At 43.9% G+C, this 16,762-nt stretch overlaps 1 protein-coding gene across 1 annotated transcript in view; it reads right to left on the bottom strand.

Annotated features, from left to right (window-relative positions):
- Positions 1 to 2,646: 2,646 nt before the first annotated feature.
- The window catches only part of CDX1 (caudal type homeobox 1), a 40,802-nt gene continuing 26,686 nt past the window's right edge, over positions 2,647 to 16,762 (bottom strand). Inside the window, exons 2-3 of the mRNA XM_066616986.1 lie at positions 3,516 to 3,661; positions 2,647 to 2,850 (exon numbers count right to left, since the gene is read on the bottom strand). Coding sequence (XP_066473083.1) covers positions 2,647 to 2,850; positions 3,516 to 3,661 — 350 coding nt within the window. The remainder of the gene's footprint in view (positions 2,851 to 3,515; positions 3,662 to 16,762) is intronic.

The raw sequence follows: 16,762 nt of genomic DNA, 5'->3' as shown, positions 1-16,762 counted from the left end.
CACTGGTCCAGACCAATTACATATTCTGCCTCCACCCAGTTGCAAATCACAATAGCTACTCTCCAGACCAAGCATTCTGTAGGTCCCTTACCCTCAAATTCAAACTGAAAAATTCATAAAACTTACCATATTGTAGGAAAGGATGGAACAATAACAAATATCTAAAACATAATTTTTATTTTTAAAGAGGCTTTAAAATCTTTTCTATACAAAAACTCTTATCCTGAGTTGTAATAATGAAGAAATATAAACATCAGTGTTTTTGCCACTAAGTACTACCGATATCTTCGTATCTTATTATAAGGTGGGAAGAACTATTAGTTCAAAGCCAAATATACAGCAGAGGTGGGGGCTGAAAGAATATAGGTTTGACCCAACAGTTGTCCAAGGTCTTCATCACGGAGACAATAGCTTCATCTCTATCTCCCCCAACCTTCTCTCTTGCCTTCTAGATTACAAGATGGCATCTTACTCCAAGATATAGTTTGAGAGTAGTCATTATATTCACAAGGAGAGATAAGGAAAACAGATGAAGTTTGTAGCAAGTCAAGGGGTGCCAAAGAGGCAAAAACAGATATTTCCCTGCTATGAGAACATCATTTGTGCAGTCAACAAGGACATACGCGTTCGAGAGTCCCTTCTCATTTCTTTCCATTTACTAGTAGCTGCTCCACTGATATAAGCCTGGTGAAGGGAAATCCTATGCATGTTATTCAGAACCCACTTGGTTCCTATCAGGCAAATATGCACAGGATTACAAACTCAGCCTCCTTCAGTTTCTTGCCCAGTCAGCTATAGCTGGCCTATTGCCTTCTATAGCTTCCTGTTTTACTCTAATCCAGTGTTTCTCAAACTGTGGGTCGGAACCCACTAGGTGGGTTGCGAGCCAATTTTGGGTGGGTCTCCATTAATTTCAATATTTTATTTTTAATATTAGACTTGATGCTACCATGGTATGTGACTGCATTTGAGGAAATGTTACAGATTTGTACTTTTAACAAGCTACTATGTATATCCTTTTAACAATGATAATAAATGGAACTTACTCCTGGGTAAGTGTGGGTAGCATTGCAGCCTAGGATTGTTAAAAATTGCCCTACTTGATGATGTCACTTCCGGTGGGTCCTGAGAGATTATCATTCTAAAAAGTGGGTCCCGGTGCTAAATGTGTGAGAAACACTGCTCTAATCTAGTTCAGAGCACAATCCTAACATGGAGCTCGAGCAGTCCCTGTGTCAGCAGAAAGTGTCACAAAAGTGCCGTAAAGCAGTCTGCGACACCTGGCAAGTAAACAGTGTTGGTGGAGTGGCCTGCAAAGCCCCACCAGTGCTGCATCCAGCCTGATGGCCGCCTGTGCAGAAAAGTAAGGCACCAAGCAGTAGAGGGACTGGGAGAGGGTGGAGAGTGGGTGGATCAGAAGTGGTGTTTCTGGGAGGGGGAGGACGGAATGAGGGTGGATTGGACCTGGGAGAGGGCCTCCTCCACCATATCCCAATCCAGGCCAGTTGGCATTGAGGACCGGCAAAATGACTGGCATAGGTCCAAGGAGAGCCATAGGTGATTGAGCAGCCTACCACAGGTTAAGTAGTTTACTTACCTCCTGCAGGCTGTCTGAAGCTTCCCACCATAGCATGCAATGCAACCTCTGTTGGTGTGGCTACTATAATGTGGTGGGGGCACAGGATTGGGCAGTCAGTATATCATGGTTTAAATGCTGTTGCTGAAGTTGTGTGTTACTTTTTCTTATGTGTGTGTATTTTAACAGCATGTTAGAGCAGAAGCATAGAAATGTTTATTTTATTAAGCTCTAGTGGTGGTCTAGTTCAGTTCCTGGTAGGTGAGACAACAGAAATCAGGTCCCCAGCAACTTGCAGGCTCATATTTGTCTCAATTCTCCATATTATGTCTTTAGTTGGATTACCAATTAACTCAGACAGGGATTTTGTTTCTTTATTTTTGCCTCTTGACTTCTTTTTCTAAGCCTGTACCTACTCATGTCAGACCATTTTCCGGTGGTTTTCAACTTGTCAAGAGCTGGAACCCAACCTCAAGCTCAGCCTGCAACATGTAACCTTCCTTCGAGAGCTAGGTGGTAGGAGGGGTAGGCAAGTGAATGGCCAGGCTGCTGCAGTTTCTCTTCCACCTCCTTTTCCTCTTTTTCCATTGTCTGGTGCAGTATGCATTCTGTCCCTTCTTTCCTTCCAGACCCACTGGAAGGAGAGGAGGGGCAATGAATGACATGGCAACAGTATGTATTCAGGTGGAGGGAAAGGTGGAGGGAGGCCTGAGGGCTGGTAGTGGCCAAAGTCAGATACTGGCAAATGATTCTGAAACACTTCCAAAGTACCCTGGTTCTCTGCTTCTTTTCCCTCAAGCATTCATGTTTGCATATTCCCCCTTTAAATATTTTCAGACGGCAACAAATCCTTCCTTGCAGTAAAATAATAATAACTAAGCTTTTATACCTAGGAACGAGTTTATGAAACCTGTCCAATGGTACTGTACAAAATACCCACTGGCTGTACAGGAAGTGGCTTCATTAGTTCACTGTGTTACTCCCTAGAGTCTGCCAGCCAGTTTGATACTCCTGGTTAATCCACATGTTTCTGCGTAAGTTTATTTGTGGATCACGTAGAAGGGCAGGACTTAAGGCATGTATTCTTCCTTGATAGTCAGTGGTGATGAGGAGATCAGATTGGTGGTACTGCTGCAGATGCCTCCAATTGGACCAGGGGTGACAACTGCAGGTGGGGTGGGTGTGGTGGTACTGGCAGGTTGTGTTTGCTGTTGCATTTTCTTCTTGTTCACCTTCCTCTCCTTGGCTCTTCGATTCTGGAACCAGATTTTTACCTGTAAAGACAAGTTGTAGAAGGTGGAAGAGACCAAGCAAAAGAAAAGGAAGACAGGCACGCACGTGCGCACACAAGAGTGGCCCCAAAAAAGAGAAGTGTGAGAAGGAGGATTGGAATTGAGCATGCAAGATTCAAGAGAAAGGAGACAGAACAAAGGTGAAAGTGATATAGAAATTGTTAGAATTCATTAAGTTGGTTCCTTTCTCCCAATCTCCACCTTTTCTTTAAACTACCTATTCAAGCACAATGCTGTCCTACAGTTCCTTTTGCCCATGTCAGATTATGATTCCATATAAGACCTTAGAAGAAATCCTGCTTGTTATTGAGACCTACCAGAAATCCAGGCAAGTAATGCTATAAAGCACTCATCACCTGCCCACTTTTTTCTTGCTTCTATCTTCAATTCTTTGGTTCATTGGAAGATCCATCAGTACAAAAGACAATTGTGTCGCTATCTGTCCTAACAGCTTGATCTTATGCACATTTACAGAAACTCCCACTGTGTTCAATTGGGCTTCCTCCGAAATAAATGTGTATAAGCAAGCAAACCTTTCATTTTACACTAGCATTTCTGCCTGCGTTCCCCCTGTACTAATGTTTTCAGAAACGTGATGGTTTGTGATCATGCTGCTCTGTTAATCATGAAGACCCTGCAGCACCAACCTGTCGCTCAGTGAGTCCTAATGTTGCAGCCAGCTCTGCTTTCCGTCGGATGGTGATGTAGCGGCTGTAGTGAAACTCCTTCTCCAATTCCAAGCGCTGATGGTCTGTATACACAACACGGTACTTGTCTTTTGTTCTTGTCTTTCCTAATAAAAGGCAACATATAGAATTAGCAGAGTGGATGTGGAATATCTGAGACAGGTAGTGCAATGTATCACAATAGAAGGGTAGTGGGTTGAAACCAGAAAAGGGGTGGTTTCAGCAGTGGGAGAACTGCTGATATCCTATCCCCTTTTTTGGCTTCATTCCCCTGACCCAAGTTCACTCATACTTGCATCAGCTTTTTTGCTGGTGCCTAGTAAAGTAGACCCATCAGGGCAGTGGAGGCTTGGCCCTGGGCAGGGGAACAAATGTTCCCTTTCCTCAAAAGACTCCAGAACCCAAACTCCCTTGTAGGATTCAGTGGGCACCCTGTTGGCACTGTTGCATCAACACTAGGAGAATTAGGTCGGATTGGGCTGCCCATATCTTTATCATTGGCATTAGAAGCAATGTTATTTCCAAGATTCTTACAGAATCTATAGTTGCCACAATCCCTCCCTGCCCCAGAGATTCTGAGGATCTACTTTTACCAGATTGGTTTACTAGATGAGAACTCAGATAATTTGCATCTGTAGATTTTTCAGAGGTACATTTCTAGAATTTTGTGAGGCATTAAAGATGTTTTAATGAAAATTTATTTTCATTTTCTAAAATCATTTTAATTTTCATATTATGCAAGTAAAACATTTTCATATGCTGTTAAATATTTTTACACTTTTAAAATCCAGGAATAGCGTTTACATTTTTAAAAGTATTTCACTTTTTAAAAAAATAAACTCCCTATAAGAGCACAAATGGAGAAGTATTTTTTGTTTTAAAATGATTGTGAAGGCCCATGCTAACTGTCCATTTGCCCAGTGGTGGGCCGGGGGAGCAGGGGGGCAAAAGCCCCAGGACTGTCACACCCCCTCCACTGCCACCTCCGCACCACTTGCCCATTGGAGCCATTCCGCGGGCAGATGAAGCTCCACGTGATGCTCCGCAGCATGCAAAAAGCCTTCTGAGGCTTCTAGCACAATCTTATTGTACTTCCGGTTTCATTGGAAAACTAGAACTCTTTAAGATCATGCCGGAAGCCTCAGAAGGCTTTTCATGTGCTATGGAGCGTCACACAAGGCTCTGTTATGCCTGGGTAAGTATCCCCTGGGGGGGCAGCATGATGGGGGGGTGGTATGTTGCCTCCGGGCACCATGGGGGCAGGTCCATTACTGCATTTGCCAACATTCCAAAATCTGCCAGTCTCATCAAAATTCAAGAGTAGAAGAACAACGACTACACAGAACTGAGGAAATCTCATTCCTACTTATTTCCAGAGCTATATTCAATTTTATAAAACCCTATGTGGATAAGGATTGAGGTCCCCCACCTCCTGGGTGCGTGTGCCCTTTCCTTCCATCCAAACAGCAGGAACCATCTAAGATTCTAGCTCCCCTCTGATACAAACAGCGGTAATTGTACCTTATTAGTGCTCTGTGTTCTTGCTTTTTCATGTAAAGATTATAGCTTTTCTATACAGTCAAGCAGTGTATACCCCCAGTACATTTTATCCATAGTTGGATACACTTTCCTCTATTATTTTTGCTATCATCTTGCAGAAAACACAAGAGTGTTGTGCTGCACAACTGTCAGCTGTTACAAAGTATTTTTAATTTTCATGTATTTTTTTTAAGACAAAAAATCTAACCCACAAGAGACTCAAGGTGGTTTACAATAATCAGTTAAAACAACAGAAAAAAAACAATAAAAGGTAAAACCGGTAGCAAGAAAACAGACACAGAAAGTGAGAAAACAATCAGAGGAAATCATAATTAGGGGAAATCAGAGGTGAGCTGCTGAAGCCAAATTTTAAGCCTGCACTGAAACAGAGACAGAGATAAAAACCAACTGCACTGCAGGAAGCAGGTACTGCCACATACTAAGAGTTATTATAGAGAAATGCAATTCTGTGTGTCACCACCAGTCAAACCCCAAAAGGTAGCAGAACACATCTTTTATCCTTTTAACAAAATGTATACAAGTATTTTTATAAAATAAACTGTTATTGAAACAATAACAGTTATTAAAAACAAGTACTACCTTTATGTTTCACCCACCATCTGTTGGCAGGCTTCTTCAGAAGCCAATGTAACTCTGCTGACTAATGCTTTACAGCCCAATCCTGAGTTGCCTGGCGCGCAGGGCTGCAGCGGCACCGAAAATGGTTGTCGCCATTCTGGGAAGCTGCCGTGGCTCCTTGGGAGAAGGGGACCCAAAGGTCGGTGGTGAATTAAGAAACTCCATGTTGGGCGGTGAGCCTAACACGGAGGCTCTGGATCCAATGGAGATTTGCTCCACCGGTCCCACCTCCTTCCCTCCCCCGGCAGGCCTCTTTCCTGTCCTCTCCCTGCCTCCCTCCTCCCTGGAACACCTCATTCCTGTCTTCCCCCATGCCTGCACTTACTTCTCCACTGCTTGGTGGTCCGCACAACCGCTGAGCAGCAGAGCTCTGGTGGCCACTGGTGGTAGCCCAGCACCAGCCAGCACTGGGCTACCACCAGCACTCACAGTAAGCCAGTGCGCACCGTTCAGGATTGGGTCCTTACTTCCTTCACCAACTCTTGCTCCTAACAGTTATTTTTATTTTTACTAACAATATCATTTATTTTTATTTTTACTAACTGATAAAAATACTAATAACTAATAAAACTAATATAATAACTAATAAAAATACTAACAAATATTTTTATTTTTATAAATCAAACATTTTTTTTTATTTTTACAAAATAAAAAGATTCACCCCAAGGGTGTGGAACATATTAATACAAGAAAACTCAAAACAAATTTAGATCTTGTTTGACCATTTCGGTCTTATTTGAGGTGTTTTGTTTTGTTTTGCCTAAGCTGCTTTTCTTGTTGACCCAGGTAATTCATGATCAAGAATATTTGCCATTATATCATCAAATTGTTTCCATTTTCATTCTTGGCTTTACTACAAAACCCTGGAAAAACAGCTGGACCTTTTCTAGTTACTTAATTTGGAGCAAGGCCTTTGTTTATTTGAGGTCACTGACACAAATTCTAGGTTTATGTCAATTTAATGTAGTATCCAGAAGGAAACAAAAATATCTTTGAAACATATAGCAAAGAAAACACCATGTGTATAAAATTTTATTGTACTGATGACTCTTACAGTCCAATCCTAAAAGCAGTGGTGTTGCCAGGTACAGTGGCGCCAAAGCAACTACCAGTGTGTCCTGTGGCCCCGCGGCAGCTGCCAGAGATCTCCTAGGGCAGGGGTGCTCACACTTTTTTGGCTCGAGAGCTACTTTGAAACCCAGCAAGGCCCGGAGATCTACCAGGGGGGAAGGAAGCGTCTGACAGACACCCCCTTTAATGAATGGAGCCCCTGCTGGAGTCTAGTCAGTTTCGTCAGTTTTGTTGCTGCATGCCTGAAGAGCAGCTAAAGTGTCAGTTTCAGTGTCAGTTTAGTGTCAGCTAAATATGTCTAGTCACTAGATGAAACTGACATATTAACAGTTTGGAGAGACAGGGCTCCGCGATCTACTCATTTTGCCTCGCAATCTACCGGTAGATCGCGATCCACCTATTGAGCACCCCTATCCTAGGGCTTTTGTCCCCTTCCACAAGGAAAAGCTTTAAGCCTCACAATGGGACTTCTCAAGCCTGCACCAACTATTTTGCCAGTGCAGACTTGAGAGACTCTATGTCAGAACTTCTGGCCCAACCCGGAGTTCAGGATCCGGCGGAGCAGAGCTCTACTGGTACTGTCCTTCTTCTACCCCAGTTCCTCCCCTCCATCCACGAGGTCCTCACCACTGCCCAGAGTTCTTACCTAGCTCCAGGTGGTGTCCAGGTGATGTCCAGGTGATGGCATTGGGCTCAGCACCGACGTGGTGCTCAGCTGACACCGGCATTGACTCAGCACAGGTGTCACAGGCATGCCTTATGGCACATTTGCAACACCCAGCTCCGGTGTTATGATTGTACCACTGTTACTAAAGAGCTCAGGCTTGGGCTCCCAGGCAGTACTGTACTGTTACATATAATAGTAACAAGATGGCATACTAGAACTAGTAGTTAAAAAAACAAGAATCAAGGAAGTACTGGGAAATGTGACCCAGACAAAGCTTCAACTGCACATTTGGGAAATAAATAGGTATCTTTTTAAAATGTGCAGAAACTGATCAGTACTCACATGACTGTACTCCTTCAGATTTTGTGGGGAAGATGCCCCATGTGGAGAAAAGTGTTCCAAGTGTAACAAAAAGGCCTCAAATCATCCCAGAGATAAGCTTGTACCACTCTAGGGCAGGAGATCCAGTCCTCTTTAAAAAATAAATAAATAAATAAATAAACCCATGTGGTGAATACCAAAAAAAGCTTCAATAGCTTGATGTCATAGACTTTTTTTTTTGCTGACAAGCTGCAAGCAAGACAATGCTAAGTAGTTTCAAGTTCTATCGATACTAATGGGGAAAGGTGCCACTGAAATCAACTTAAAACCGATTGACCTGGCAGGGCTTTGTTGTTGCTGTTTTTGGTCCTATGAATTCAGTTAAAAAAATGAATTAATGCTACTTAGCCTCCTCACTGTCTCCAACATGACACTTCAAGTTTGTTTCTACATGAAAGCTATGTTTTTATATTAGGAAATAAAATAAAATCTGAGGGTTTCATCTGAATTCTTATAAATCATGTTCTGTTTCACTTCTGCCCTGCATTCTGTTTTACAAACAGATACTGAATTCAGTGTATGCTTTCTGTGGTACCAACATAGCAGCAATTAAGAACTCAATTCTGTTAAAGAGTTGTGATGGTGCAGTGGTTGCTGCACTGGCGCTGGGTGTCATAAAAGCACCACAAAGCATTTTTTGATACTGCATGAGTAAGCAGCATGGCATCTTCTCTAGTGGTTATTGTTGGTGTCTCTTCTGCATCTTTTTTAGATTGTAAGCCTTTTGAGGACAGGGAACCATTTATTTATTTGGCAATGTTAACTGCTGTGTGTGTGTTAGACCTCATGCTACAAACATAGATATGGTCAGTGGTGTTTCAAGGGGGGCAAATGGCTCCAGAAGCAGTACCACCTTCATCTCCACCGCCGCCTCCTAGCCTCCATCCAGGTCCCTTCAGAAATCTGGGGAAACCACCTTCTGAAGCCCTTCTGGAAGGCCTTAAAGAACCCCAGTTTTCAGTCAAGAACTGGAAGTGGTGTTTAAAGGCCCTCTGGAGGCCTCCAAAGGCCCTGGAATGGCAGGGGGACTGCACTCAACAGGGGGCGACCATGCAGGCCTGGCCCCAAGTGGCATAGGAGCCAGGATTGGCTGTGGATATGGTGATGATTATCTTATCAAAAGATAAGGACTATGTTTATCCGATCTGATTATTTCTAAGCATAATTCTCCATGAAGCTAATATCCTACTGTTTTTGATGGAACATCTGTTCAAACGAACGTGCACAGAATTTCTGCTAAGAATATTACAGAACAAGCACAACATATCCAACAGTTGCATCTTGGCTTCACTATTTTAATGCAAACAAAATACAGGTTCGCTTTATGATGTGTAACCAAAACACACGAATCATCCTGAGATCAGGCAAATTAAAGCCAGAGAGCGTGCAGAATCAACGGTTGTTCGTAAACTCAGAGTTTATATGAGAGATACATAAAGCGTATCTGGTAAATGGAAATGTCCACATGAGATGCAGGGATAAATGAATTTTTAATGGTACATGCAAATAGTACAGTGTTAGCTATATTCACTGGGATCTTCCATTTACATAGGAAAGATCAGACCAAAGGCTCGGCAGCATCCTATTTCCCACAGTGGCTCACCAACTGCCTTGAGAAAATCCTCGAGAAAGACATGCCCCACTCTGCCCTCTGTGCTCCTGCAGTTTGTATTCAGAGATATTTCACCACTGAACCTGAAGGATGTGCATATAAATATCATGACTAGCAGTCATTGATAGATCTGTTCTCCATGGTTTTGTTCAACCTCTTTTTAAAGCCAGTCAGGCATGTGGCCACCACCACATCTTGTGGCAATGATTTCCATAAATAAATTGTGTGGTGTACGAAGAATGCCTTTTTCAGCCCAATCTGAATAGGGCTTTACACTGCAGCAACTCTAGTTCCTGCAGTGCAGGACCCTTTACAGATGTTGCAAAGCGTTACATGCTGTCCCAGTGGCATAGCTAGTGAGGGGCAGGGGGGCAGTCTGCCCCAGGTACCAGCCTTGGGGGGGGTGACACTACAAATTACTCAACATTGCTAACAGCGCAGAGGTTACAAGTAACCCCATCATGCTATATACCGTTGGATGCGGAATTTCCAACTGAATGAAATTCAGGAATTGTAAAAAACCAGAGGAAATTATCTCCTTTCCATCAAAAGTTATAGCCAAAAAACTGGAAACAAAAATGCATGGAGCCCTATGGAAAGAGAAACCGAGCCATATTGTGCTTTTACTTGCGAGTAGTCCATTGGAAAGGGCAGGCTGAGAGGAATCCAACGACAGCAGAATGGTTCCTATCCAATTAAAGCTTCCCCAAAAAAACACCCAAGAAGGAAGTCCCTCCCTCCAAGCAGATGGATGTGTTCAGCCCTATGGAAAGCTGAATTCAAAAGTAAGTCACTTGGTCACATTTACTCATGAGTAAGCAAATGTGCCTTGGCTGCTAGTCAAGTCAGGCAAAGGGGAATGCAAGGCTGGCTGCATGGTCCCAATCTGATGAAAGTGGAGCTCAACAAATGCTCCAGAAGGCAGCACCCCCCCCCCCAAAGAATAAAACAGAGGCTTGAGCTGGTGAGGTGGGCATTGGGGAGGGCTGAAAATCTCACTGATTTTGTGTGTGTGTGGGGGGGGGGGTGTTATTGCAGGCAGGCTACAGAAGAAATTCACTTGGTGAAACGATTGGATTCCCCTTATTTAATTATCTGTTTTTCTTTAATTTATTTATAATTATTAATTTTATTTTGCTTGATGATGTCACTTCCAGCCATGACACCACTTCCGGAGGATCCTGGACAGATTGTCATTCTAAAAAGTGGGTCCCAGTGTTAAAAGTTTGAGAACCATGGTCTTAACTCAAAATAGGCCAATGAGACATCCTGGGGGGGGGGGGGTGACATCCTAGTGACCAAAATTCTTGAAATTGTGGCTTTTAGGAATAATACGATCATGTTATATACCATGTGATGCAGAATTTCATCCATTGCTTGTGGGGAAATATTCACTGCATTTATTTTCTGGCCATGATTATTATTTCATGTCATGACTATACTATCGCTGTCTCACCTACCTCGCAGGGTTGTTGTGAGGACAAAATAAGGGGAGGAACCATGTACACCACCCTGAGCTGCTTAGAGGAAGGGTGGTATAAAAATGTGAATTAATTAATTAAAAAAAGTCAAATAATATAATTAATTAATTATGTTGTATGGGGTGACAAAAATTTATGGGCCCTGGGTATCAAATAACCTAGCTACACCTCTGTGCCGTCCCATGCAGTCTGGCCGCTGCCGAAGCCAGCAGCAGGTGGCAGTGAGAACAGGGCTTAGGAGGGAGGCAAGCAGTTCGAGGCTGGTAAGGGGCGGTAGCAGCGCTACCTATCCCCCTTCCTTGTCTCGATCCACCTTCCTGAGTCAATGGACTTGCGCTAGCTGTATAGCTGGCACAGGTCTGAGTACACCTATTCAGGCAGCAAGGTCTTACTCTGAGGCAAGAGAACAAATGTTCCCTTATTTTAAGGAGGCCTTTGTGGCCTGAAACTCATCTGCTGGTGCAGCTGCATCAGAGCACAAAGGTAGGATTGGGCTGCCCACTGTTTAACCATCTAGACCAGGGGTGTCAAACATAAGGCCCGGGGGGCCAGATGCCGCCCCTAGAAGTTTTTGATTTGGCCCTCAGGCTCTCGGCTGCTGAGCAGTGTATTGCCATTCTGGTTTTGCCATCCAGAAAAACCTTTGAGTAATGGAAGTTGCATAACAAGAAAATAAGTTATTCATCTTTTGAGTCCAGCATTGTGGAATGCTGCAAGCAGCCTAATAGATTTGCTAGCATTGAAGACCAATTAATGTTAAGAGCCCTCAAAAGAACTGAACCAAGTTCTATGGGCAACATGACATTCACCTCAGCTGTTCCACTTGGGTCCCTGCAGACAAGTTATGAGTCATGCACAATAGGACTCTTGTTTATAGCACAGCAGGAGACAAAAAGGCAAATGAAGCAGCAGATACATTCTGCAGCAGTTCTTGCATTTAACTTCTTACAGCCCTTCATCATTACATTTGCATCCTATTAGTCAAGTGTGAGCACCATATGAAAGTTTGGCTCTCGTCCACAAATAAATACACCCTTTTCAGAATGTCAGGAGGGACAAGGTAAGATATCAGTCATCATCCTTTGGAATAGGAATCATTCAATTTGTTTTCCAGCAAAACACAAAGTAGAGCAGATGCCCATGAGCTGTCTTTTCCTTAACTTTTGCCAATGGAGCTTGGAACTGAAACAGAAACCCAGTGGGTGAGAAATTCCAAGCATTTGCTCATTAATTTTAATGCCCTGGATCAACATCAGTTGTCAATGAAAACTAAGGGTTGGCAGTGAAATTGCTGGTCTCCAACTGCTCACCAGATGTGGAAGCAGCAATAAGTAATGAGAATCATGGTTCTGGCCGTACTAATATATACTGTAGCGGAGGTGGACCAAATTATACTCTCAACAAAAATATGAAGAAACATTTTACAAGAACCAGGTTACTGCTTTGTAAGGCCGAATCCTATCCTCAAGTTACGCCAGCATATCTCCATGTACACCGGCACAACAACACCCCACCCACGGACAGATATGCCATGGTCACCAGTGCAATGCCAGAAAAACACTGTGCCGTCATGGCTCCGATCTCAGTTGGGCTCTAGTGCAACTCTGATGGTGGAAAGGCCAAAAGAGGAAGGAGATTGGGGCACGAAGGAGGGATGTTGGAGGAGCATGACACAGAGGAAGAGGAGTCAACAAACCCCACATTGTAACCCCCTTCGAACAACGGGCATGCCTCCAACGCAGGAAAACGTGATGCCAAGACAGAGCTGGCACAGGTAGGAGTAACCCCCTAAGGAACAACAGAGAAAGGAAAAACAGCAGAAAATTTTCACATCCTGCAATCCCCTTACTCAGCCCACTTCCATATCATGGAGCTTAGGATACAGACTACTACACAGCAAATCATCGCACACCAATCCCAACACTACAGTTACTTCCAGAAAGACTACAGCTCAGATGATCAGACATGCAGCATGAGGCTGGGAACTTTGGGGATGGGACCCATGGGAAAGGCTACTGGAGCACAAAGGATCCAGGTTCAAATCCCCCCTCAGTCATGAATTTCCTGGGTGACCTTGGGCCAGTCACTTTCTGTCAGCCTCACCTACCTCACAGGGTTGTTGTGAGGACAAAAGGAGGGGAGCAGCTGTGTACACCGCCCTGAGCTCTTTGGAAGAAGGGCAGTATGAAAAATGTGAATAAATAAATACCTCAACAGGGGAAGCAAGCACAATGCACCCCACACAAGTAATCAAGGGGTGGGGGCAGGAATTCCATGCTGAAATGTGAAAATCCAGTCCTTTTTACTTGATTTGTTCCACACGTGACCTACTTTTAGTTCAAAGATCTCTTGATTTGTAAAGCTTTTCTATTCCATTATATGAGTTGGTCCTTGAAGGTTCACTAGAGAACAAATGGCTCCAGCCTTGTGCAGCTGCTGTGGCACCCTCTGCTTCTTAGCAAGGAAATCATTCTTATTAACAGGACTTGTTCACAGAAGCAGTGGGGTTCAGGAACTCTCTGCAACTAATCCAAGTTATAAGGATCACACAGATGGAAAGGCATCATTTCAGAACAGATCTATGGATACATTTCTGGTATGGTACTCATGATTGTGGCAGCACTTTCGGGGAGAGCTACTACAATCATAGTTTTTCTATGACATGAACATTACAAACATATCCTTCAATGTCTTTATCCTCACAGAAGCCATTTCTATCTGTGAACAGCTCACAGTTAAGCTGCACTCCATGAAGCCAAGGGGGACAAGTGGCTCTTAAGAATGATATGTACGGTAACCATATGTGGCTCTTCCCCCCCCCCCCTTTGTATTTATCACAGTAAGGAGGCAGGTCCTGACACAAGACATGGAGAGATTTAAAATGAGACCAAAAAAGTGAAGAAATTGAAACCATGCAGACCTTTTAGCCAGAAGGAACAGAAGGCACAAAAGTTTAAAAAAAAAAAAGTGTCAAACTCACTCTATAATATACTACTCGTATAACTAATAATAATACATTATATTTATATAGTACTTTTAGTACTCCAAATTGTAACATACATGGTAAAAGTTGCAATATCCATCATCTCCAGAGCTGATGAGATGCTGCATATCATATTTTTCCAGATATGAGAGTGTCTCCATTGCTGTAGCTGTCAGTTTCACTTGGGATATTTATTGTCAATTTTCTGTAATTGCCAGCAGCATTGCACACAAACAGATAGTAGGGGCTGGTGAGATCACTTACAGCCCAATCCTGAGCTGCCCGGGGCACCCAGCTTCTGTGGTACCAAGAACGGCTGCTGCTGGATCCTGTGCACCTCGGGCAACCACAGGCAGCACCTTCTACCCACCCTCTCTTCGTCCTCCCCGCCCCTGCTTACCGTGAAACCATCGAGCAGCAGAGGCTGGGTGCCTGCCCCACACCATTCCAACGCTAGCCCAGCGCCGGCTGGTGCTGGGCTAGCACACGCAGTAGCCCAGCGGTTATGCTCACAAATGTGCCTTATGTTACATTTGCGACAATGCATGGCGGCACGAAGCTGCGGTGCCAAGCCCAGGATTGCGCTCTGAGCCAGTTAATAGAGTTTTCCAGATCATTAAGTGTTTGCTATTGCAACTTTGACTGTATTTGGACACAATCCTAACCAACTTTCCAGCACTGGCATAGCTGTGCTAGTGGGGCATGTGCTGCAATCCTGCAGTTGGGGGGCAATCATGGAGACCTCCTCAAGGTAAGGGAATGTTTGTTCCCTTACATCGGAGTTGCATTACCCTTATATCGGTGCTGGAAAGTGGGTTAGAATGGTGCCCTTGTCACAATATGTTGGGAAAAAAAAATTTTGTTTTATTCATAAATATCAGTCTTCCTATGCCTTGTTTACTTTTATTTAAAACAGTATTTTTTTCAACAGGAAATTTCATGCCTTTCTTTTTACCTTATTACAGCTATCTGTGCTGAGAGAGGTCATCTACCATTAGCAAATACTTGAGAGGTGTAATAGGCATGTACAATTTGCTGTTCTACAGCTGGGCTTAATTCCAAGCCAGGAAGTAAAACTATATTATTGCCGGTCAGGAAAGCTTAAGGGAGTTTGTCTGCGGTTTTCAAACTCACAGGGAGTTTGAATCCCGCAGTAAGTCTTTGCGGGGGCGGGGGGAGGCAGCAGCACAATCCCCAGGATCGTGCCGCTCAGAGGGGCTGCTGGGGCTTGGTGCACTTGCCCGAGGCTCCTGCAGCCCCCCGGGAGTGCGGGGAGCCCTGCACGACCTTCGACAGGGCTCCCCGGGTCAGGGAAGGTGACAGCGGAGCGATCGCACCCTGCTCCACTAAACCGGAAGCAGTGCGCAATTGCCCCCACTTCCTTTTTTGACCAGGCTGCAGGGACTGGGGTGCAACCTCCAGTCCCTGCAGCAGCCGTCCCTGGCTGCGGGGAGCCGGGCGCGAGCGCCTGCAGGGTTCCTCGGGTCAGGGAAAGTGAGAGTGGGGCGATCACGCTCCGCCTCCAACAGAGTTTGTAATAGGCTATCAGTACTCACAATATGCCATTTTATGCATTGAAGCTATTTTGTGCAGCATACGTAAAAAGAGGGGCAGTGAAATAATCAACATTCTTAATATTAGCAAGGCAATTATGATGGAGCTGACCAATTTCAATCACTCCTCAAAGTGATTGACCGGAATAGGAAATGGAGTTCCACTATGCACACACCACTTGAAATAAGCCTCACTGAACTCACGACAGGCATAGGATATGGAGGAAGCTGCAGCATGACACTTTAGGATATGTATTTTCTCAGAACAGAGGACTCCATCTTTTTAGGGCTGTCATTCTAAAGAGAATACACAACTCTGGATGTGAGAGTCCAAATATTTATTTCCTTATGGCCCAATAATTGTTAGAATAAACAATGCTACCAAAGGAGCTGCATGCTTTGGTGGGGACAGGAAAAGGGGGACAGGATCTTGGCATGTGTTGCTACTGACAAGATCTCCCCCCCCCCGCCCTGAACTGCCAATAGTTTGGCCCACTCCCTGCCCCAATCCTCCCCCACACCATCCTCACTGCCACTTTACCTGCTCTGGCAGGGACTGGGAGTTGGTGCCGTGGCAGGCAGCACAGCTTTGGTGCCACAAGAACACAGCTTACACTGAGAGTTCATGGGACTCATCAGCATACACCCAGCATTGTACTGGGCTGCCTGACTCTTAGTCATGGTAACAGAACCACAATGTTTTTAATATATGCGTATATGTCACAAAAGTTGTCAGAAAATTAATGAATGACAACATTTACCATTTAGAGTTTAATGAGCAAGTTAGGTCAGAACATTCCGGCAAATCTCACAGCCAAGTTCCCAGATTTAATGTTCACATCTCTCATTTACTAATGAAGGGCGGCCATTTCCACCACACAGCCATAAATGTTAGACAAGCCAACCGTGTTACACAATTAATTATTTCTGACTATTGCATATACATCACAATAAGCATCAAGTAACCTCAAAAACCGATTTAGTTTTATTGTTATTTTCATTATTTACTGGTAAATGGCATTTACAGATAGGCTAGAAAATGCTCAGATTTATTTTAAAAAATGAACTGCCTTGCCAGATTCTTTTACATAAAATATAATTTTGCACATTTTTTTTATTTAACAGCATTAACAGGATGTTACAGCGCTACCTTGACTTTCATCCATTTGACTTTCATTGCCTTGCTCTTTCAGCCATTTTCAATTATAACCACATTTCAAATTTCATCCTTGCTTTCCTCCTTTGCCCGATTTCTTGACGTTCCTTGATGTTTGTCAGTATT

The sequence above is a fragment of the Tiliqua scincoides genome, chromosome 2 (genome assembly GCF_035046505.1).
Source record: "Tiliqua scincoides isolate rTilSci1 chromosome 2, rTilSci1.hap2, whole genome shotgun sequence".
NCBI classification, from domain to species: domain Eukaryota; kingdom Metazoa; phylum Chordata; class Lepidosauria; order Squamata; family Scincidae; genus Tiliqua; species Tiliqua scincoides.
The sequence above is the reverse complement of the archived record's forward strand: the minus strand, read 5'-3'. Positions and strand labels throughout refer to the sequence as shown.